Below are 22,562 nucleotides of genomic sequence, written 5' to 3' on the forward strand. Positions count from 1 at the left end.
GTTTTTTTACATCCTTCAATCGAGATTTTGGTTCATATATCTCCAAAACGTTAAGCAAATTAAATATTCACTGTTGAATTGCCCGTTGTGCTGAAAATATTGCAAGCCTAAGTATTTTCATACACAATATGCGGGCTAAATTGGGGCTTTGGAGCGGGGTGTCCCTTAGAAGTAATTATTTCGGTTTGAGTTTCGATTAAGTTAGTATTAATTCCGTTCTCGTACCGGTTTAACTATGCTACAAGACGAGACTGATGACATGTCATCGAGTATGTCATTAGACTAGACACAACCGATGACATGTCACCGAAGTCGTAATGTAAGCTCATGACATGTCAGCGAAGACGTCACCAATGAGCATGTCATCAAAGCACAGATATCCATCTGGAAAGAATCTGTGTGTGTGTGTGTGTGTGTGTGTGTGTGTGTGTGTGTGTTGTTCGGTGTGTTAGCATGGAAAGTAACCCAACTGGGCTGTCGAACATTGGAATGTCTCTGTTAGCAGCGTCCCTGCCATAGCTGTGGCTCTTAATTGCCAAAGGCGTTAGTATTAAGTGGTTTTCGTGCTTATTATAAATATCTCTTAATTTTTGCGATCCCCACACTTGGCTGGTGTATGTGTGTGTGTGTGTGTGTGTGTGTGTCTCCGTGTTTATGTGTATGTATGAGTGGCAAAATCTTGAAATGGCAATCACCGACTGTCTCAGTCTTGGTCGCAGTCCCAGTCCCAGTCGCAGTGCCAATCGCAGTTGCAGAGCCAGCTAACCAGACAAGTGGAGGACGTCGTCTTTGCTCCTGTCGTCGGCTTTGTTGTCATTATGTTGTGTTATTTGGCACGATTTGTTGAACTAAGGAGCTGACGCTGAATCGTCGTCTGCGTCTGAGTTCCACAGACCAGAGGCTGGGGCTGTGCGCGGTTGCATGATGCTGGCGATCGATTGAAAATCGATCAGCAACGATCGGCAAAGGCGGCAATGAAAATGGAAATGGTAGCTGCCTGTGCCTGTACCTGTCCCTGTGGCTGTCCCTGTCCCTGTCCCTGTGACTGTGCTGTAAGTGTAAATATCAGGCTCGAGTCTGCGGCAGCTTCAAATGCCCCCATCTACGCCCGTATTGGCCATGGGAAGCGGGAGCCAAACTGGCGTCGCTCAGCGCATATAATTGTCGCATGCAACATCGCGGCTATCGCACACATTTATACTTTAGCACGATGCAGAGCAGAGGGGAGCGGAGCGAAGCGGAGTGGAGCAACGAGAAGCGACACGGAATCGCCCGGGACAGGTAGACATGAAAGGTAACGCATTGGCTTTGCTTTGCAGCGGCCTATAGAGAATAAGTAATTCACTTAACGCTTTAATATCGCTGATAAATGCGAAGCAATGCCCCCAGGATCCGCACTCCCCAACACCACCCCTCGCATCCTCGAGGAACACATTGGCCACTTAATTGGTGCAATTTTCAACGATTTTATTTTATTTGCATGTGTTTTATTTTATTTATTTTTTTTTTATTTTCGGAAGATCACACTGCGCCTGCGCAGACTTTGTGGCAGCAGCGTGCGAACTGGACGCACCTCATTTACATACCATTCGTATTGCTCCACGCTGTGTGTGTGTGTGTGTGTGTGCGTGTGTGCGTGTGTGTGTATGCGTGTTCTATAGATGGTTGCATGGAACATAGCGACAGCTGCTGATTAGCAGTGTTCCGGAATGAAGTATGGATTCCAATTTGACCGGATGCCAGACTCGACTCGACTCGATTCGACTCAACGCAACGCAACATGCGCCGCACATGCTCAGCCAGGCCAGTTAACCAGCCGGGCACAGAGCCTCCATCGGATGTCTATGCGAATTTAATGCAATGCTAAGCCTATAATTTGATCATATCCACACTATAACTCTTAGCTGGGTGCAAAATGCCCAGTGGCGCTGGTGGTGGGCACCACCATACACACCAGACGCACAGTGACAGAGCGCGGATAATGGATGCGCAGCAATGCCATTTTTGGCAGCTCGGTCAGTGCGCAACGGCTTCTGATAAGACCACCACCAGGCAACACTGCAGCAGCAGTAGTTGTTGAAAGCGTCGAGTGCCCAGCGAGCCGAGGCCAAGAGCTGGCCAAGAGCCGGGCTCACTTAGCGGGCATGCGTCATAACTCAGCGGCGGACGGTGGTCGGTCGATCGGATTACCCGGCAGGCATTTCAATTCAACACATCCTTTGGTTTGCCTGCCCAATTATACGCGCAGCCGGAGCCACGGCCGCGGCCACAGCCACGCCCATCGTGCATCGTTTGCGCCGGGAACAGGAGGGCGTGCGACATTGTGACGCAAATTATAGCAATGCGCTGACTTAAATAAATGCGCGAGTTTGAAAATTGAAAAGAAATTAACGTTGGCCAGTGCAGCCATCGATTGCTTGGGCGCGGCTCCACTTGCTGCCCCACAGATTCCCATCTCTGTGAATTGCAAAAATATTGTGCATAATTATATGCTAATGTTCACATTGAATTATTGCCCTCCACATGCTCCTGCATACATGTGTGTACATATGTACATTGGTATGTGAGCATCTCTCCCCCACTCCCTCTGCTCTAAGTATCTGTGTCTAATGCCGAAGGAAATTGCCGCTCCCGGCGCCACAGCCGCTGGGATTCCAACTCCGGGACCACACGCGGCCCCTTTGTTTGGGAATCGCTCAGGTAATTCCACAGTCTTGTCTTCCAGCGGCCGACAGTGGGATTGTTGTTGATTACTGTTAGGAGTGTGATAAATCTCTGTTTTTATTAACTTTCGGCATGACGCTGCCGAATTGGTCGGAAGAACATGAATGAAATTAATATGAAAATCAGATCAGCATGATTAGTTATAATTTGTAAGACGCCTCATCGATAACACAACCTTTACGAATACCAAAATTCAACAATAATTAATTAAATTTGTTCGAGTACTCAGAGAAAAGGTATGCAAAACTTGATCCAGTTTCAAATTGATTTCAACTACAGTATGGATATATATATATAATTGATTTTTTCATATAACCAGAACCATAAGGCCTGTCCATAAAGAAATCCTTGGATATGGTAACTGGAAATCTGGAAGAGCATTTACACAAATCAAATAGTTTTTCAAAAGAAGTATATAGTGTACATGTATTAATAGTGTACCTAAATATTCTATTTAATAATATTATTTTAATTTTTATTTTTTAAAATCCTCAATGAAAAGCCTTTAAGGAAAAAAAATATTTAAGTTCAAGTTCTAGCTGTTTTAGCTGGAAATCAGCTTCTCGTCGCTGCTCTTCCAATGCAATTCGGCGTTCCTCCAACTTAAACTGCTGTTCCTCTAATCTCATCTTGCGTTCCTCCACTTCTTTGGCCCACAAAAACTGTTCCTGTTGCAATTTGAGAGTCTCCCTCTCAACCCAAAGGCGATCTTCTTGAAACTTCCTTCTGTTTGCATCCATTGATGCCACCTGCGATAAGTCTTCGATCCCAGATGTGAACAGGGGTTCGGTTGTCGACTCGTCCTCGCAATGCAACATGTCTAGACTGCTCCGAGATTCCAGAGACTCACGCCCAACCACCTCCATTTCCTTGCGGACCGAAAAAATGTCACTCAGTTTTTCGTAGTGGGGGCACAACCTTACCAATTTTGCTGTAAATTAAATTAAATTAGTTAATGCATTCATTGTCTCACTTTTGCAATCTGTAATTATACCTCGTAAGGTTGTATCATCGATCTCGTCGCCATCCTCCTCTCCAGCCATAATGGACTTTCTGTGCGCATCTGCCTTTTGCCAGCCGCCCTTTACTTTGAAACGAACCAAGTTCCAGGTCGCGTCTAACTTGCTTTCGTCTATCAGTTTTCTATAGTAGATTTGGGCAGTTGGTTTCTATGTCATAAACTTTTTATTGTCAATAGAACTTCAAATGCGCGCCATTTCTAACCTCAATATTTCTGTGCACTCGCATATAATTCAAAATATCATTGACTTCCCTTTCGGACCACTTCTTTGGCTCAGTCTTTCGTTTGCGTTTCGTACTCAATTTATCATCCACTGCAGTGAATTAAATAAAAACCGGTTTATTTTATAAAACAATAACTATTTAACCTACTTTTGCTTGTTGATGCCATTAAACAGCCGCTGCCTTAGGCTAAGCACTAATGTATGTAAAATGTAGCAAAATAGGTGCCAATTTGGCGTTGCAACTTTGAAAAAGTGCAATAGCTTGCAACAATAACTTGCCCTGAACAATTTATTGCAACGCTGTTAGACCCCAGACCCTTGACAACGAAAAGTGGTGCAAAGCTGCAAAGCTAGAGATGTTAAAAGAAATGATAAATGTTAGATAATTTAATTGAGGTTTGGTGGATTCTTTTTTTCTTTACAATTTAAGTTAAAAGTAGTTTAAAGCTCTTAACTGGCATATTTCTCCAATTAGCAAATATGTAATTAAGCGAGTAAAATGTAAACAACAACAGCTGATTGTGTGGAGTTGCAATTGCAGCATGCTTGCAAATGTGCGTCGTTGCATCGACAAGTGAACACCAGTGCTGCCAACCGTAATTTCAACAAACCAGCTGAATCGAATTATATACACATATAAAATAGATAAGTAAGATTTCTGAGCTAATATTGCTATATATGGGGCGTGCACTTCTTATTGCAATATTAGTAAACAGCTACTTTAGTATAAAATTTCTAAGGTTTTCGGCTGACTACCTATGAAAAAGGCTAATGTTATATAGAAAATATTTTGACTGGCAGCACTGATGAGCATCCTAACTGAAATGCGAACTTGTTTAAAAGCGGTGCGACCGAATGCTTTTGTAGTTGGTATTTTGGTATTAGTTTTGGTCTATGCTAAATTTTTTTTTATTCACAAATTTAACACGTCAACAGAGCTTAATACTTTTAATTATTATATATATTGATATTATAAGCAATATAAATTTAATTATTTCAATTAAATTGTAGTCAGTTTTAAATTGGTCCACCCATTGCTGGTATTAAAAAAAAGCCGTAATTTGTTCATTTCGGCGCAATCAGTGTATTTCTTGGCACGGTCACACTTACTACAAGCATTCCAAGTGGAACTCTGTGTTAAACAGTTTTTTTTTTTTGGCAATTAACTTTTATGACTGCAGTTAGGATTGAGGAAACAAATGCACAAATTCATTAAATGTGTTAATTTAAGTGCAACAAATCAGCATTAGCCCCCGTTGTTGCAATTTACATGAATGTCGCATTTTCATAATTCAACAATTGCAACCAACGCCAACGTCAGCAAAAAGTTTGATATCAACTGTGAAGGCAGCGCAGTGTGAAAATCAGTTTAAAGACGGTTCTTAATTGTCGCCATGGCTAGTCCCAGAACACGTCGCGTGCTGCAAGAGCTGAAACCTCAGGACGAGAATTCGGTAAGGTTAAGGCACACACACATGTGTGTAAAACAGCATAGAGTAGACATTAAGAAAAAACTTGGGCAAATACGTGTCCTTACTGTTTCAAAATTGATTCATAGAAATGTTTCGAGTGTGGCACCCACAATCCACAGTGGGTCTCCGTTACCTACGGCATTTGGATATGTTTGGAGTGTTCTGGCAAGCACCGCAGCCTGGGCGTTCACCTGTCGTTTGTGCGCTCTGTAACTATGGATAAATGGAAGGACATTGAGCTGGAGAAGATGAAAGTCGGCGGTAATCGCAATGCTCGTGAATTTCTAGAAGATCAGGAGGATTGGAACGAGCGTGCACCCATAACGCAAAGATACAATTCCAAAGCAGCAGCTTTGTATCGCGACAAGATATCAACGCTGGCTCAGGGCAAAAGCTGGAATCAAAAGGACGCCGAAGCGCGCTTGAATAGCAACAATTCGTATAGCTCCAGCAGCTATGCCTCCAGCTCTAGTAGCACTACGCAGACCCGCACTAACGCAACAGGTTATGGTGGCAGCGGCACCGTTGGGGGCTATCAGAATGGAGGTGGCGCCTATAACGAGACTGGCGGCTACCAGCAGTTCCAGACACAGGAGTTCAAAGATCAGAAGGAAGAGTTCTTTAGCCGTCGCCAAATGGAGAACGCTTCGCGTCCAGAGTATATTATTTGTGCACTTTTCATATGACTGATGCGTTATAAACTTGGCCTAACATTCACAGAAACTTGCCACCGAATCAGGGCGGCAAATATGCCGGATTTGGGTTTACACGGGAACCACCACCGAAAACACAATCTCAGGAGCTGATAGACTCCACGCTGACCACATTGGCATCGGGCTGGAGCCTGTTCTCTTCAAATGCTTCCAAATTGGCAAGCACTGCCAAGGAAAAAGCCGTAACTACAGTCAATTTGGCTTCGACCAAGGTGTGTTGATATAGAAAAATCAGCTGGGCTTTCTTTGTTTTGTTGCTGTTCTTATTTTGTTTTGTATAATTTTGTTTGAGTTTTCGTTTGCTTTTCGTTTTGGTTGTAGATTAAAGAAGGCACCCTGCTAGAAACCGTTCAGAGTGGGGTAACAGATGTGGCCTATAAGGTCGGTAATCACATGCAGAGACTTATTTTCGGAATGTTAGAAAAACTGGTTGCTGAATTCTCTTTTGTGTCTATTTGAACCCCAAGGTGACGGATATTGGCAAGCGTGGCTGGAGTAATTTGGCAGGTGGCACCAACACATCGTCTCAGAGCGGCTACAACGATCCCAGTCTCGAGGACAGCGGCTATCAACGCTCCCAATCGGTTGGTGGCAACCTGGCCGGCGGTTTGGGCCAGCAGAGCGGCGTTAGCGACAGTGACTGGGGTGGCTGGCAGGAGAATGCTAACAACAAAACGCATCTGACCAGCTCCAGCTCATATCAAAATCAGCTTAACAGCAATGCCATCGGCAAAACCAGTGCCGGGCTGACCCAAGACGACGATTGGGCTGGATTCAATACAACAAGTTATCAGAATGCGGAGACATCGTATCAAAATACACCGTCTGGTGGTCAAAGCGTTCGCCGCAGTATGAAGATGCAGGAGACTTCACAGAAGTTGAGCGAAGGTTTTGACAATCTGGATGTGAAAAATGTGAAACCCAAACCCGCTGCCTCGTCGAGCGGCAAAACGAGCGCCGAGGATGATGCATGGGATTTGTTAATGAATTAACAACGGAAGTGAAGCATTAGTGAAGTGTATTTGTCAGTTATTTTGATTTGTTTTGTATTATTTTTGATTGTTGTCATTTTGTTAAAGAAACTTCAATTTATTCGTACGCGCATTTAATGTAATCAACGAATATTATGTTCAAACTTATATTTAACGATTTTCAACAAAGAACGGTTATAATTTCCATTATTATTTTTACAGGTTAGACCAATTTTAAATAGAAATAATACAAAGCGAATTAATATGCAAAATATATATATATATGAATTCCAACGTAAGCACCTTCCCCATCTAATTATCTAACAAGTTATCGTGCGTGTCTCAATTATTTGAAAAATCACATATTTTATTTAATGTGAACTAGTTCAATTTATCCGTTCGTAAATTGTGAATGGTTGGCAACGCGGCCAACAATTCTGTTTCAAACTCTGGCAACCCTAATGTGGTAAAAGGTGCGTGTTTGTGTAATTATTGGGAAATATAAATTAAAAATCACTTCACAGATGTCATTTGCAAGTAAATTACTGCAGTGCAGCGCGCGGCTTTGGAATGCCGTCACACCCACACGGGGCTTCCATATGCTAATGCGTCCCACGGCCATAACCACAAGCACACCGGCTCACAGCACAATTGTTCAGCAATTGGTGCCCACAACAAATACAACATCCTTTCTGGTGCCGTTCAATTCACTCGTACAACAAGTGGCAGGATTCAAGGTGAAGGGACGTCTCAAGCGCCGCTGTAAGGATTGCTACATCGTGGTGCGTCAGGAGCGCAGTTATGTCATCTGTCCAACGCACCCGCGCCACAAGCAAATGGCAATGAAGAAACGTGACTACAAATCCTGGATCTTGACCCATGCCACACAATCCAAGGAAAGGGGCTTTTAATGAGCATTTGTTCCTCAAAAAGAACCTATATCTATGTAATTAGTCCACTTATTTCTGTTTGCTTGAATTAAAAAAAAAATTGGTTCAATTGACGTAGTACGAAATCAATACCTTACATAATACACAAAAATTGCAGGCTTTACTCATATTTGAAAAAGCTGTCGGCTCGAGAATTACTAATAAAGTTTTAAATAAAATTTAAGGATTTTCAATTGTTTTTACAACTGGCTGCTTGTGCACTTTCCAACACTGTCGAACAGCTGACGCTTTGTTTATCTATAAATTTTGTCGCCGCAATTGCTTCGCAGCTCAACTAACAAGGGCTCGTGTCGAATAAGCCATTAAAAACACACCTGACGTCAGTTAAAGTTGGTGGTCGTGTCCGGTGCATTACTGATAACGCGAAACAAATCGCCGGAATTTGGCCATGACAAGCCATTTTATGAGCGTGCTGCGCCAGGCATTCAAGACATTCGATCGTGCCAATCTTGCCAGCTTCAATGCCAATCTTCAGCATCTCAAGCAGCTAACTGATGAGCTAACCTATCGGGATCTGCACATCAAGGAGGAGCTGTTTCGTGACGATGTCACCAATGCCGCCCGTGCACCCTGCAGCTACATGCACATCTTCGAGGACGAACGCTTCTCCATGAGCTTGTTCATAGTGCGCGGCAACAATTCGATTCCGTTGCACGATCATCCCATGATGTACGGCCTGCTGCGCTGCATCTGGGGCAAATTGCACGTACAGAGCTACTCACAGCAGCTGGCCCCAGATGAGCCGCTATTGTATGACATGAATCCCACGCTGGTGAAGGTAACAGCCGAGGAGCCCAGCCTGGTGACAGCCGAGACATCAAGCGCATTGCTCACGCCACGCAAGCGTAACTATCATCAGATAACGCATGCCGGAAGCGGCATAGCTGCCTTTTTCGATATACTAAGTCCACCATACGATGCCGATATGCCGATATATGGTCCTCGCCGTTGCCGCTTCTATCGCCCCAAGTCGGATGGTGACCAGCTGCAGCTGCAGTGCATTCCTTCGCCAGCTAGCTATTACTGTGATTGGACACAAACGCCCGATTCTGTGCTGCAGTGCGTCTTTATGTGCGCCACCGAATTTTACGGCGCCAATGTCACCGATGTACAGTGAAGTATCCATTAAATTTATATGTAACCTTAATTTATTTCCACTCAACATCACGTACAGCATGCCAGGAGCGGCAGCTTCAAACATTTTCTGTGTTATTTAAATAAAATTGCCTCTTTTTTTAATATAAACATCCAGCGGAGTACTCCACTGGCTCAAGATTAACTTAGCTACAAACAAAGTACATCGAGAGAAAGCCAAAACTTATTTTAATTAGGTCGATAATGCTTTTTTTTTCAATCGTCATCTTCAGCTTGGTAGATGCTTTGATTTCGTCTCTTGAGCTTCTTGAGATTGGGACTACCACAAATGGAAATATTTACAGTGCTCTCTTCAATTTTTGAATCGTCCGAATCATTTAAAGGAGGCGCCGGCTCTTCGTCCACTTCATCTGGCAGGTCAATGACATTTCTGTCCGGCTCTGCTGCTGCAGTCGGCGCTGGCAGCGACAGATTAAGTTTACGTTTGGGCGGCGTTGCCAAAGGCTCTGGAAACGTGCAGCTCTCCTCTACAGGCACTTCCTTTGGGCTATGCTTCAGCTCAGGTTCAGCAGAGCTTTCCAGTATGCTGCCAGTTGGTGGAAGATCCTTGCCATTGGCCAGCATGGCCAAGCAAAGCGGATCGTCTATGCCCAGGATGGTACAGAACTCAACGCACTGTGGATTCAGCTGTGCATTTGCCTGCTCAATGTGCATTTGCTTGTAGTTGTGCTCCTCGACGGGATCGAACGCCGGCACAGTGCGACAAAAGTTTTGAGGCACTTTGAGGCTTTTGAATTTACTGCGTATATGTGATAGCTCCTCGGCGGTGGGCGTAAAATTACAACGCTCCTCAATGCTGCCAGCCTTCTTGCCGGGCAAATAGTAATTGGTATCCTTCACCGAAATTAGATGATTCGTCGTGCGCAATATCGACAGCCATTCGGCGTCGTATTCAAGCGTTAATTTGCCTTCAGTGCTCTCACTGGTGGGTATGTCCAACACCTGCAAGAAGCGTCGCTTGGGCAGGCATTTGTCTAGAGCCAGGAACTTGGTGAAAGGCATTGCTACAGGCTCTTGCTGTATGCTGCTCCCATCCTTGTCCTCATTTTCACCCTCGCTATCGCTGCTGCTGCTGCTGCTAGAGTCATCCGCATCCAGGGGCTTGTTTCTAAAGTTTCTATTGTGCGGCACAAGTGCAGCAAATTTGCAATGCAAATGCGCAGCAAACCAATATGTCGGCTGCACAGCTTTTAACAGCTCCTCGAGCGGACGACTGCCCAGCTGCCCACTTTCTATGTCTTCTGCAAAATGTGGCTTAAACCGCAGCAGTTGCGCCTTGTTGCCATATTCTTGTATGCCCCTGGGCCAGTCGTGCGACATGAATATGTCCACTTCGCCGGAAAGTTGCTTCAGGCGAAACACCTCTAACTGGCGGACATGGTAGACGCTGCGACATGTTTTCTCCGTATACGGCGGGAATTCGTGGTGGCCGCGCAAAAAGTCGTGACCCTTGTAAATGCCGCTAATGCCCGCAATACGGATGCCATTTACAGTGACCACGCCCGCGTAGCCAAGGTAGTAAATATTTGGTGCTACCCAACCACCGTAGGGCAGCTCTTGTAAGTAGTTGGAGGCTTCGTGATTCCCACCAATAAATATCGTTAGAATGGGCGCTACAAGCTCACCGCTGTAATATCTGTAATGGTTTTGACTTAATTAAGTATTCAATATGTCATAGTTTCAGCCACCCACTTGTAGAATGTGCACATGTCCAGGTACTTCCTTGGAACGGCCATTGTTTGCAAATCCGTAACATTTCGCGTCGATTGAAAGTCACCGCAGCAGAGAAGCAGATCGACTTTAATGTTGCGCTCCTTTTCGATGCCTTGTAAAGTCTCGTATATACGCTCCAGTTCGCCGTGGGCACAGCCTTCGATGGCGATTTTCATATTCGCGCCTTTTTTGGTTTAGTTTCCTAAAATATAAACAAATGCAGCATAAACACAACACAATCCGTGAATGGCAAAAAACGGTATATGTTATCGGTGCACCGCCACCATCTTGTTTATATGTAAAATCAGCCTTGCCATGTGTCGTTGCACAACACTGGAATTGAGAGCCAACTTCAAAAGTTTTACCAATTGACATCGCCAGTACTCTAGAGGGAGCTCAAATTCCGTCAAATAAAAACATCGGTCAACAGTTTAATTCAAACGTTAAAAATGTTTTTATTTTTCAAAAATATCGCTTCGTCTATTACGTTATATACGAGTGTGTGTGTGTGTGTAGACAATGTAAGTGAAATGCTCTACATTGAATTCTCATTCTGACCATTTTACGCTGGAGTGTGTATGATCCATGCTTATCTGGGCTCGATCTCATTTCATGAGACGACTTCTAAATAGTTTTTCGTTTATAGTTACATACAATGATATACAATAGACTTTCAACTTAAGTTATTATAATTTAGTTGGCATGGAATTGCCAAGATAGAATTTAAAAATATAAATCTACAATAAATATAAAGCGATCACCCCACCCATCGCTGGGTCGATGCATGCAACACGTGTATGTGTAAATATGTGTACATAAAATATGTACGAGAATCTAAAGATTGCCTCAACAGCCATCATATCAAGTTCCAGCCACTAGGTTTTTTCTTTTTTGTTTTCGTAATGGAAAGAATTTGAGAAACAATGAAGTCAGAAGAAAAGCGTACTAAGTTGGTGTCCCACCATCAATTAAGAGCCAAACTTAAACGAGGTGGGCACGGTGGTCTGGGGGAACGCAAATCCGCCCTGCTTCTCAATCAATTTCGATTCTTTGGCCGCCTTGCGCTGATCAGCGGTCACGACCACTTCCTGCAGCGCTTTGGCCTGTTCGGGCGTTAGGTTCGAGGTTAGCAACGAGTACCAGGCCTGATCTTGGGCGGAAAGTGCTAAAAAACAAAATAATAATAGAAGTTAGTAACAACATAAGTTTATAGACCTCAGGTTATTTTACCAGTAATAACTTCCTTAAACGTCCAGTATTCGTCGATGGCGCTCTCGTTCTCCTCCTCGTCTATGGGCGTGGTGAAAGTTTCAAGGCCAGTTTCATTTAAATCGCCAACCGATTCCTCTGCTTCATCATCCGAATCTTCTTCGTCATCCTTGAGTTCAGCTTTCACCTCAAAGCCGGCAGCAGCGCCTTTCGTTTTGGTGTAGTCTGCCAGTTTGTCCAAATAGTTTGGCGCCATCTCATCCATTTCATCTTCATCGCTCGACAGAGCCTCTGTGGAGAAGCAATAGATGCGTTAGTAACATTTCAGTTTACTTCAGTTATTTAAATTTGTTCTTTACCCTCGCAATCATCGCCATCCTCCTCTTCTTCTTCCTCTTCCTCCTCCTGTGCACGCGATTCATAGGCTCGCTTAAGCCCGTCGAACAGCAATATCAGCGATGGCACAATCTTGCCCGCCACCTCGCTAAGCACCTGAGGCTTGGCATCGCCCAGCGAGATTAGAGTACATAGACCCAAGACGCACAGCTTGCGATCATGAATGCTAAATAAAGTTATTAATTAGTTTACAGTTGAAGGTAAGTAAGGAGTTTAACGTACCCAAGGAAACAGTCCGTATCATGCAGCCATTGTTTGATAAAGTGCGAGCTGATTGGTTCGTTGTTTGGCTGCGACATCTTGTCCAGAATGGACAGCAGCAATTGCGGGTTGTAATACAGGGCCGCAATGACCACCTGTAGGCACATAGTGCGCAGCTCGGATGACTGCACCTCGCGTGTCAAACGCGACAAAGCCAGCTCCACAAACATGTGTATCACCGAATCAATTTGACCCTTGCATTGCAGTATAATTACCTCCATTAATTTGGCAGCATGACATTCGGGATCCTCTCCAGGATTGCTAGTCAGCATCTGCACAAAGAAAATCAAATAAAATAAGACTGAACACGGCAAGGACCTCTTTAGTCCAGCTTACAGTTTTGCACATGTCCAGGATGGCCAGGAGACGGTTTGGATTGGAAAGGAAGGCCGGCGTATCGACGGTAACATAGTTATGCAGCGCCGGCATGATGTCAATGAAATAGTCGACACCATCCTTTTTGAAAACCTGATAAATGAGCTCAAGCATTTGCCACATTTCGGCTGAAATTGACTTGGACGTTAAATCGTAGACAAGCGAGAAGGTTTCCTCATAGAAATCTGTGGAAAAAACCAAAAATAAATGTCCACAATCCTAGATATTTTGATAGTTCCTAACTTACCGGTAATGTTGTGCTGGAATATGTGACCCACTACGTTAATCACAATTGGATGCAAATTAAGCAGCACGTCCGGATGTTCCTCCATAACGCTGAGCAGTGTTTCTATCGTATTTAACAGACCCATGGCCGTAATGGCCTTCTCATCAGATCCCTCCTCCGATTCCAGCACTTGACTAAATGTTGTTGCCAAATGCTGACAAATTTCCGTGGCAACCGGCAACAGTTGCTCCGTAAATGTGCACACAATCTTCTGCATGACATTTGTCAAGTCTTCGTTTTCAGTTTCGCGTATGATGGTCAACAGCTCCTTGGTAATCTCTTTGATTTGAGACTCCACATATTGCGGTGCTTCGTCCTGAGATGATAGGAACATTTGAAGGCCAATGGCGGCCTCCACCTTAACGGGCAGCTCTTTATCTGTCAGCAAGGCGTTGGTTGTCAGGCGCATTGTTTCGGCCAGCACCTGAGGGTTCTTGATTTGGACATCGCAGAAATAGTGCAAAACCCAACAGGCACGTGCACGCATATGACCGGCCGGATTCTGGAACTCCGGAAACACATAGGTAGTCAGCATGGACTCAACCTGATCGCGATATAACGTCTTCTTCAGCAAGACATCGGCAAGTGTGCCAATCATGTGAAGTGCACCATCCTTTTGCTTGTTATCCGCATTGGGCGAGGTAATTATTTGCATAATGGTAGCCATCGCCTTAGGCAGAATGCCCTTACGTTTCTTACAGACGGAATGCAGTAGCGACTGAGCAGCCGGCACGGGCGTGGCATAATCCTCAAAGATATCTATTGAACGGAGTGTTTAGAGGATGATTAAAAAAATTGTATACGGAATGGACTGTGGTTAAGGGCATACCAAATTTGAGGCGAATATATTCATAGGGATCGCTCTCCCATAGTTCCTGATCCGAATCGGTAAATGACATGATGGGGAATATGACATCCTGAATAACAGCCACCATGTGCGGTTTGATCAGCTTCCAGGTGTAGGCGTGGCTCACACTAAAAGGGAAAATGAAATTTAAAACATTTGTAGCATGCCTTCACTAACATAAGCTTATTGTGCTAGCAAACTTACGCAATCTTCAGATAGTTCAGCACATCAGTAAGAACACGCGGCGATACATAGACACGATTGCGATATTGGTCCAGGATTTTGAGCAGCACTTCCAAGACGCCAGAACTGAAGGTGGGTAGATACCATTCGGCGAATTTTTGATACTTTTCGCTCACAACACTGCTGGGACTGCCATAGCTGCAAATAAATTAATGGATATTAAAGGAATATGATGAAGTCTTACATAAAACAAAACTCTGTGGACTTACCGCTCAAACATGCGCACCATAATGTGCAGCGCCCATTTCTTGGTTTTCCAATAGGGGAATTCGGTGCGCTCATCATCATCTAGATGTGAACAATCGGGCACAGCGCGATCAGCAATCTGACGACAAATTTCCATCCACTGCGAGAATATCTCCTTAGTGATGAGATCAAGCGGCAGACTGTACTGCGTTAGTGCATAATAAATCTTGAGTATTTGTTTTTGCAACAGCACCGATTGCTCCGACTGATCGTTGAGCAACGTCATCATGAGCTGATAAATCATTGGCAACAGCAAATTCATTGCTTCATTGAGCGGCGTGCGTTCTTCAAAGCGTTTGTATTCGTAGGTCTTGACCAGCTGATACATGGTGACCAGGGCGCCGTTCCAGCCATTTACATCCGGATTTTGCAAATAGATGCTGATGTTGTCCACCACCTGGGGCCAACGGCCGGGAAAATCGCTCTTTATGATATGATTAACACAGACTGAGAGCTGAACTCTGTAGAGGGCATCACAATCATGATTAGATTTTGTTGAACTGAATACCGAAAATGTGATCGCAGCTTACCTGATCAGCTCTGGAGCATGAACAATGGCATCCACAATGGCGCTACGTATCATGGCGCGATCCTGTTCATGGATGGAAAACGGTATGGGCTCACCGGGCTTAGTCTCATGATCCGACCAGCTGCTATTGATCAGATTCTTTAGATAGACAGCGCCAGCCTGTCTCACCGGCTGCTCCAGCGTAGTTTGCATTACGATTTGCAGAATGGTGGGCACAAAACCAATGATTTTGTGTATCTGAGGCAGAGAACGTGAGAGAACATGTGTAAATAGGTTTTCCGTCTGTTGATTTGTTTACACAGCTGCCGCATAACATGGCGTATGAGTAATTCGATTCAGTGGCATACACAAGGGATAACATTTCGCATGCCAATCCAAAGATTGGAAAATTATATTGATAAAACAATAGCAATACATGCAGCACCAGCCACGAAGCTCCTCCCAAATCGTAATACTTAAAATTCTAAGCACAATTCCCATATATACATGCTATATATTTAAATGGCATGCGTTCGCCCATTAAAGAAGCTCTGAACAGTGTGCCGTGGCCGTGGCAGTAATTTGCAATATATGCTGATAAAGTTAATTAACCGATTGAATAAGGAGGGGCATGGAAATTGTTAGAAGCTGACTCAGCCACAAAACAAGAGGCTCTTGGACAGTGGTACAAGCTGCGCAGCTAATTGAAGAAAATGTAATGCTGTGTCTCATTAAGAGAACTTAATTGCCTTCAATTAATTTCATACAAAGCTAGTGTAAAACTAATTTAACGTAAGCATTTCAATTAGTTTGTTAAGAATTTTTGCTATTTTAAGGATAGCAAAAGGGTTTTTATTTAAATTTACCAAATAGTTTGTACTATATGCGGAAGAAAACGGTTTTCAATTATTTCAAATGAATTCCAAGACACGGTGCACCACACACGCACACACACACATACACACGCACAGACACTTTGCACATGTGTATGTTGATTCGTTCAGTGCATTTGTAAGCGCACCACCCGCGCGTCTCCCATCAACAGTACTTGTTGCCGCACGGCCGTAGGGCCAACGGGCCAAATTGTGTGCCACAGCTTGCTAAATGTATTGCAAACAAGAAATAGTCGCTGCCTTCTGCTGTTTTTGGCCAATATCAATTTACTATTGACACTAGCACGCCCGCACAGCAGCACACGGACACATATACACGCACACACGCATACAGAGCAGATAGACAGGGAGGGAGGTTAAAAGCGAACAATTAAAAAAGCACATGGTTTTCTTCATGCTTTGGCGAAGGCGCCACTGGGGTAGTAGAAATAAGATCGCGACATGGCACTTTGCTGGTTAGTAGCTGGTCACTTACTTGTGCTAATTGATCCTCGGCCGCTTTCCTTTGCTCCGGATTTGGATCAATGGTTGCGCGCAACAGTTCCGTCAATTTTTGTGCCTCCATTTTCGTATATGTGGATTGTCCTATTCGCCGGTTTTGCTGTGATTGCTGCACAAACAAAGAAGCGCCCACTAAGCACCCGCAATTCGCTAACGTTTAGCTTAATTATCGATATAAATGGTGCACTGGCAAGGCCAATAGCAAAATTATACGTTAATAGGAAAAACGTGGAAAAAGGCTGTCACAGCCACACACACAGCGCCGAAATTTGCGAGTCCGCACGAAGCGTGTGATGATATATTATCGTTGTTGACACTAATAGTTTCGATTGTTTTCGACAGTGTTGTAAAACGCATTCAGTCAATGCAACGCTGTCCATATAGATGTTGTGAATGTGTGTGTGAGTGACAAAGAGCGAAGTTTTTCTAAATGACACATCGTCGCTGGAGGAGGTGTGGTTGAAAATTTATAAAGTTTGGTGTTTATCAGCAAGGCAATCCAGTTGAAAGTGGTGTGAAATTCAAGCTTAAAGTGTAATTTAGCCCGTTAAATAGCAAAATTAATCAAATCCTCAGTCAACATGGCAGGCAGGCTACCGGCATGCGTAATCGATGTGGGCACCGGGTAAGTTTCGTGTGTGGTAGTTGTAGCTGCTGTCATCGTCTGTGGAGTGGAGTGAGGTGCATTGGCTATATTAAAGCCTCATGATCCAATGTTTATCTTTGTAGCTACACTAAACTGGGTTATGCTGGCAACAAGGAGCCACAATTTATAATACCCTCGGCAATTGCCATCAAGGAGTCAGCAGGTGTGGGCGACACCAATAAGCGACGCGTCACAAAAGGCATTGAGGATCTGGACTTTTTTATTGGCGACGAGGCGTTCGACGCCACGGGCTACTCCATTAAAGTAAGAAAGCAGTATTATCTTTACCGATCCTACCGTATCGAAATTTGTAAATTCGTCGCAATATGAAAACAGCTGATATGAAGTGATATGTGGGCCAAAAGTGTTTAAACATAAAGATTCAAACATTATTGTTGACTTATTTACTTAAGTGTTAAACCTTTGTGTTTATAGTATCCTGTGCGTCATGGCCTGGTCGAAGACTGGGATCTCATGGAGCGCTTCTTGGAGCAATGCGTGTTCAAGTATTTGCGCGCCGAGCCAGAGGATCATCATTTTCTGCTGACCGAGCCACCACTAAATACGCCAGAGAATCGAGAATATACCGCTGAAATCATGTTTGAAACGTTTAATGTTCCTGGTCTTTATATTGCGGTACAGGCCGTCCTGGCCTTGGCTGCCAGTTGGGCATCTAGATCCGTGGAAGAGCGCACGCTAACCGGCATTGTAGTAGACAGCGGTGATGGTGTGACGCATGTTATTCCCGTGGTATGTATGTAACATTATTCAATTGGCCTGCATATCTTATCTCAGTTCTTTACCTCCCCCTTACTGTACAACAGGCGGAAGGTTACGTGATTGGTTCATGCATCAAGCATATACCGATTGCCGGTCGCAACATTACGTCGTTCATTCAAAGTTTGTTGCGTGAACGGGAGGTAGGCATACCGCCAGAACAGAGCCTCGAGACTGCCAAAGCGATTAAAGAGAAACACAGCTACATATGCCCAGACATTGCCAAAGAGTTTGCCAAGTACGATGCGGAGCCCAGTAAATGGATACGCAACTTTACGGGCCTCAACACGGTGACGAAACAGCCGTTCAGCGTCGATGTGGGCTATGAACGTTTTCTCGGACCGGAAATCTTCTTTCATCCTGAGTTCTCAAATCCAGATTTTACTATACCGCTATCGGAGATTGTTGACAATGTCATACAAAACTGCCCAATCGATGTACGACGACCTCTCTATAACAATATTGTGCTGAGCGGCGGCTCGACCATGTTCAAAGACTTTGGTAGACGCTTGCAACGCGACATTAAGCGATCGGTGGACACTCGCTTGCGCATTAGCGAGAACCTGTCTGAGGGACGCATTAAGGTAGATAGATATGCTGACGAATTAAATCAATGAGTCATAATCTTAAACATTTATCGGTTTCAGCCAAAACCTATTGACGTGCAAGTGATCACGCATCATATGCAACGTTATGCCGTCTGGTTTGGAGGCAGCATGCTGGCTTCAACGGTAAGTATTGAATACCATTAAATGGAACATATCGGAAATAACTAAATTTTCTTTGCAGCCCGAGTTCTATCAGGTATGTCACACAAAGGCTGCCTATGAGGAGTACGGACCCAGCATTTGCCGTCATAACCCCGTCTTTGGTACCATGACATAATCATAATCGTTTAAAGTGCGTGGCTGTCTGTCGAATTCCGCGTTATTATTACTTATTATTTTCGTTTTGATTTCGTTTTCTATATTCAATATGCGATCACGTATTCCACGCTATAGTATTGCTTAGCCGTTAGTAATGATTTTCTATGTGTTAAGCTCTAAAGTTGTCTAAAATGTTTCTATATATCAGCAATACGCGTAAATCATATTTGGCCAAATGTTTATTTCTTGTGTGATTCTGATTTTGAATTTAAGCTAAAAGATCTTTAAACAACAATGTCTGCCAGTTAAACTTTTTATAAGGTGCATTACTTCTACAAGATTATATAATTGTATATGTGTAACTTTTTATATCCCAAACACACATCCAACACACATGCATATTCACAAACAAACACACACACACCAAACGGCTCTTCATTGAATCCCGCTCCAAACACAATTATATATGAAATTGTACTTGTCATAGTAATATTTATAAATTGCAATAACTGCAAAAGGTTTATATGCAAAAGAGAAAAAGATGAAATCTAATATTGATGAGAAATCTGTTTGTTATATTGATAAGCGTAACTGAAAAAGGCATTCATTAAATCAATAAAACATTCTTTAAGCTCAAGGTGACATGAACATCTATAATAATTGCCCCTTAAACCAAAATAGTGAAAATGCTCGGTTGTTTGTTTGTTCTAAAGCTTTGACAAAAAATTTATTAATGGATGAATACACATGTGTATTAGAAATTTAATTATATTGAAATTTTGTGACAGCTGCGGCTAAGCAACAAAAAGCGACAAGTTTTTTAAAAACCCTAACGCGAGAGCCTCGCTCTGGGATGCTGCATACTAAGCGATGCAAATATTAAACTCTTTAGTTTATAGAAATGTGCATTGTTGTCTTTAAGTGGCTGTGAGGGATACAATATATTATAATAATAATATTAATTGACTGACTGTTCTAATCCACATAGTCGCTAGATCCTTCTTCCTCGTCGTCATTGCTGCTGCTCGACTGGGCAACGGCTGTTTCTGGAGAGCGCAAGTGCTCGGCAATGCGAAAGTTTTGCAAAAAGTCACGCATGGCGTCCATCATCAAAGTCAACGATTGCTGAATACCAGCTTCTACAGGAATAAATTAACAAATATACACAGAGATAATGAGAAAGTTGCCACCAGAAAAACTTCTAATTAAAATTTACAAACGAGACAAAACCAAATCAAAATTTAACCTTCTGCTTCGCCTTGAACGTTGGGCTGACGCTGTGGAAAGCCAACAATTTCTGGTGCTGCGGCGCCAGCCTCTGCTGCGGCGTCCGGTTGTTGGTGTACAGCCGCAATATTGTTCAGATTGAATGATGGCAACAACGATTGGAAAAACATAGAAACAGAGTTGTTGGTATTTGTGGTTGGGCTGCTGCTCGAAGATGATTTTCTGTGAAATCAAGAAGTTAGCAATGAAAATCCTCTAGGATCCAGTCATAGTTATTTTCTTTAACTAACCGCTGGTAGCAATTGACACTGTCAACGGGTGGTAGCGGATCGTATGTCATGATGGCCTGCTTCTCTTTCGAGACGAAAACGGCCAGCGGCACCTTCTCCTTGTAGTCAGATAGTATGACATGTCGTAGAATGGGACGAGGTGGTGTGCCGCCGTAGCGAACTGATCGTTTATCTTTGTAATCATTGATAATCGGATCTTTGCTGTCTATGCGATCCATTACAGCATTTACATTTGTTTCCAGCCAAAAGAGAACATCGTTCTGACGCCACACAACCTTGGCGCGGCACACATACAAGCAAACAAGCTGGTGTAGCGCTGGCGATTGACTAAAACGGAGAAAGAGAGTTTATTGATTAGATTGGGCTAACCGAGCTTGATAGTGGTAAATGGTGACTCACTCGCCAGACACATCGGTAAAGAAATATGATGAGGCTAGCACGCGTTTATCCGTCTGCACAGACATCTCATCCAGCAGCGGACGCAGCACGCCGGGAAACATGAGCAACGCATATTGCAGCGCCTCATTGGCACGCTCACATCTGCCGTGCAGCGTGTAAAGCGCCAGCGCATAAGAGTATGCCATATTGGGCAACTGGGCAAGATTGCGTGATGAATTATATAACTCGTAGAATTCCACTAGCCAGCTAAATTGCTTGCTGCGTAAGGCGTAATAGTCGATGACTAGTACCATGGCCAACGGATCAACATCAGGCTGCAGACTCAATACCAGCTTGGAGATTTCGAAAGCTGTCCGGCAACAGGCACGCTCCTCCAAGTACTGAGCGTGCTTAAAGAGCACAACGAAAAAGGCGCGATTCTCCTGTCGTCTGTAGTCCAGACGCGAATTGCCAGACGTCAGGCTGAAGTTGATGTGCAGTGAAGATTCCAGCAGCAGCAGTGCACGCTCGATCAGCTCGGACGCCAGAGCAAAGTCCTCGGTCATCTTGCAAACCTCACTTAGCTGCACCAGGGAGTCGACATGGTACGGACAACGCTTTATAAGTGTAATCAAAAATTCCGAATCAATGCGTTCCAATGCAGACAGAAACATGTGCTGCACGCCCTGATAGTACTGACTGTGCTGGAATGTGAACCATTGCACATTCTCTTCGTCGTTTATTTGAATTCTCGGACTGGTGGATGTGCCAGGCGTTTCGGGTGTTGGCAGCAACTTCATTGTGATGATGTTTTTGGTTAGCGGCGGCCATGAATCCTTGGCAGTTACCATGTAGGTGGATTTAAGTGTAGTCTTCTGGCGACCGCGCTTATTTCTAACAGAAAAGTGTCAAATTATTACCATAACCAAGCTTAGTTATTGTTGATAGAAACTTACTCAACTTTGACAACCCGCCTGCCAAAAGTGCGTCGCATCTCGTTTTGTTGATTCAAGTGCTTTAGCTCTACCATTAAAAGTTTTTGTCCGCCGCCAGCTGCTCCTGCAGCTGTTGGTGGCGCCGGTGTCTTCTCCAATTGTTTGGGCACTGCATCGTAGACTTTGCCCAGAAGTGGATCAACTTTCTCAAAGTATTTGTCCTGGCGCTCATTGTCTTCGCTACTGATATGATTGCCATGGGACCTGACCTTCTTCTTCCGTTTCTTCTTCTTTTTTTTAGCAGCGGTATTTGCCTGTATTGCCGCCGATGGGTGCTCCGTCTCGTTGTCGTCCTCTTTGAATTCGCTCTCCGAGAGACTCTGTTGATTTAGCTGCAAATCACACATGATTTAGTAAAGCCAACGTCGCACATTGAAAACGTATGTATACTAACCAAATCAAATGGATTTAAATGCGATTTTCCTCTGACCGTGTCTAGTTCGTCATTGTCAGTTAAGTGGTCGTTGTCTAATTCATCATCGGGCGGCGTAGCTAGAATGTCTGATCCGCCCTGCATCTTTTTTAGCATTCGTGCGGACATGTTTTTATTTGTTACTAAGCAAATTTACACATGTGAAAAATTATTTACAAAAAAATCTACAAATAAATGTCGTTTTCCTGTTCTATTTTATTTGTTTTTGTCACGAAGACTGACATCCCTGTCAAAATATACAGA

General features: G+C 43.8%; 8 protein-coding genes across 10 annotated transcripts; 4 read left to right on the top strand and 4 right to left on the bottom strand.

The window, feature by feature from the left end:
* Positions 1-3,119: 3,119 nt before the first annotated feature.
* On the bottom strand, positions 3,120-4,548 carry LOC6623750 (ensconsin). 2 transcript variants are annotated; one of them, XM_032434974.1, is made up of 5 exons: positions 4,391-4,548; positions 4,117-4,318; positions 3,949-4,058; positions 3,719-3,893; positions 3,120-3,655 (listed from the first exon to the last, which is right to left on the bottom strand). In XM_032434974.1, exons 2-5 carry the CDS (start codon positions 4,133-4,135, stop codon positions 3,216-3,218), a joined length of 744 nt encoding a protein of 247 aa, XP_032290865.1. In that variant the 5' UTR covers positions 4,136-4,318; positions 4,391-4,548; the 3' UTR covers positions 3,120-3,215. The 2 variants fall into 2 exon arrangements, with proteins under 2 accessions (XP_032290865.1, XP_032290866.1); XM_032434975.2 differs by having other exon boundaries at positions 3,719-3,867; positions 3,949-4,318; positions 4,391-4,547.
* A 531-nt stretch (positions 4,549-5,079) lies between these two features.
* Positions 5,080-7,292, top strand: ArfGAP1 (ADP-ribosylation factor GTPase-activating protein 1). 2 transcript variants are annotated; one of them, XM_002047105.4, is made up of 5 exons: positions 5,082-5,422; positions 5,527-6,098; positions 6,161-6,365; positions 6,475-6,534; positions 6,621-7,292. In XM_002047105.4, exons 1-5 carry the CDS (start codon positions 5,363-5,365, stop codon positions 7,143-7,145), a joined length of 1,422 nt encoding a protein of 473 aa, XP_002047141.1. In that variant the 5' UTR covers positions 5,082-5,362; the 3' UTR covers positions 7,146-7,292. The 2 variants fall into 2 exon arrangements, with proteins under 2 accessions (XP_015031266.1, XP_002047141.1); XM_015175780.3 differs by lacking the exon at positions 6,475-6,534 and having other exon boundaries at positions 5,080-5,422.
* A 180-nt stretch (positions 7,293-7,472) lies between these two features.
* Positions 7,473-8,123, top strand: mRpL36 (mitochondrial ribosomal protein L36). The gene is made up of 2 exons (XM_002047106.4): positions 7,473-7,597; positions 7,649-8,123. The coding sequence occupies exon 2, from the start codon at positions 7,649-7,651 to the stop codon at positions 8,033-8,035; it is 387 nt and encodes a 128-aa protein (XP_002047142.1). The 5' UTR covers positions 7,473-7,597; the 3' UTR covers positions 8,036-8,123.
* Positions 8,124-8,255: 132 nt separating this feature from the next.
* Positions 8,256-9,319, top strand: LOC6624608 (2-aminoethanethiol dioxygenase). The gene has a single exon (XM_002047107.4). It carries the CDS (start codon positions 8,463-8,465, stop codon positions 9,189-9,191), a length of 729 nt encoding a protein of 242 aa, XP_002047143.1. The 5' UTR covers positions 8,256-8,462; the 3' UTR covers positions 9,192-9,319.
* Positions 9,205-11,214, bottom strand: ldbr (lariat debranching enzyme). Its single transcript, XM_002047108.4, has 2 exons — positions 10,922-11,214; positions 9,205-10,865 (listed from the first exon to the last, which is right to left on the bottom strand). The coding sequence occupies exons 1-2, from the start codon at positions 11,116-11,118 to the stop codon at positions 9,425-9,427; spliced, it is 1,638 nt and encodes a 545-aa protein (XP_002047144.1). The 5' UTR covers positions 11,119-11,214; the 3' UTR covers positions 9,205-9,424.
* A 158-nt stretch (positions 11,215-11,372) lies between these two features.
* On the bottom strand, positions 11,373-16,998 carry msk (importin-7 msk). Its single transcript, XM_002047109.4, has 11 exons — positions 16,682-16,998; positions 15,336-15,571; positions 14,769-15,266; positions 14,521-14,697; positions 14,299-14,444; positions 13,431-14,228; positions 13,145-13,368; positions 12,770-13,080; positions 12,511-12,713; positions 12,173-12,442; positions 11,373-12,107 (listed from the first exon to the last, which is right to left on the bottom strand). Exons 1-11 carry the CDS (start codon positions 16,769-16,771, stop codon positions 11,911-11,913), a joined length of 3,150 nt encoding a protein of 1,049 aa, XP_002047145.1. The 5' UTR covers positions 16,772-16,998; the 3' UTR covers positions 11,373-11,910.
* A 119-nt stretch (positions 16,999-17,117) lies between these two features.
* Arp3 (Actin-related protein 3) lies at positions 17,118-19,640 on the top strand. Its single transcript, XM_002047110.4, has 6 exons — positions 17,118-17,332; positions 17,437-17,617; positions 17,789-18,103; positions 18,178-18,714; positions 18,778-18,861; positions 18,920-19,640. Exons 1-6 carry the CDS (start codon positions 17,289-17,291, stop codon positions 19,013-19,015), a joined length of 1,257 nt encoding a protein of 418 aa, XP_002047146.1. The 5' UTR covers positions 17,118-17,288; the 3' UTR covers positions 19,016-19,640.
* On the bottom strand, positions 19,323-22,536 carry Nulp1 (Nuclear localized protein 1). Its single transcript, XM_002047111.4, has 6 exons — positions 22,281-22,536; positions 21,848-22,218; positions 20,913-21,785; positions 20,514-20,840; positions 20,243-20,445; positions 19,323-20,135 (listed from the first exon to the last, which is right to left on the bottom strand). Exons 1-6 carry the CDS (start codon positions 22,425-22,427, stop codon positions 19,972-19,974), a joined length of 2,085 nt encoding a protein of 694 aa, XP_002047147.1. The 5' UTR covers positions 22,428-22,536; the 3' UTR covers positions 19,323-19,971.
* Between the last annotated feature and the right edge of the window lie 26 nt (positions 22,537-22,562).

Source organism: Drosophila virilis, chromosome 3, assembly GCF_030788295.1.
Source record: "Drosophila virilis strain 15010-1051.87 chromosome 3, Dvir_AGI_RSII-ME, whole genome shotgun sequence".
NCBI lineage: Eukaryota > Metazoa > Arthropoda > Insecta > Diptera > Drosophilidae > Drosophila > Drosophila virilis.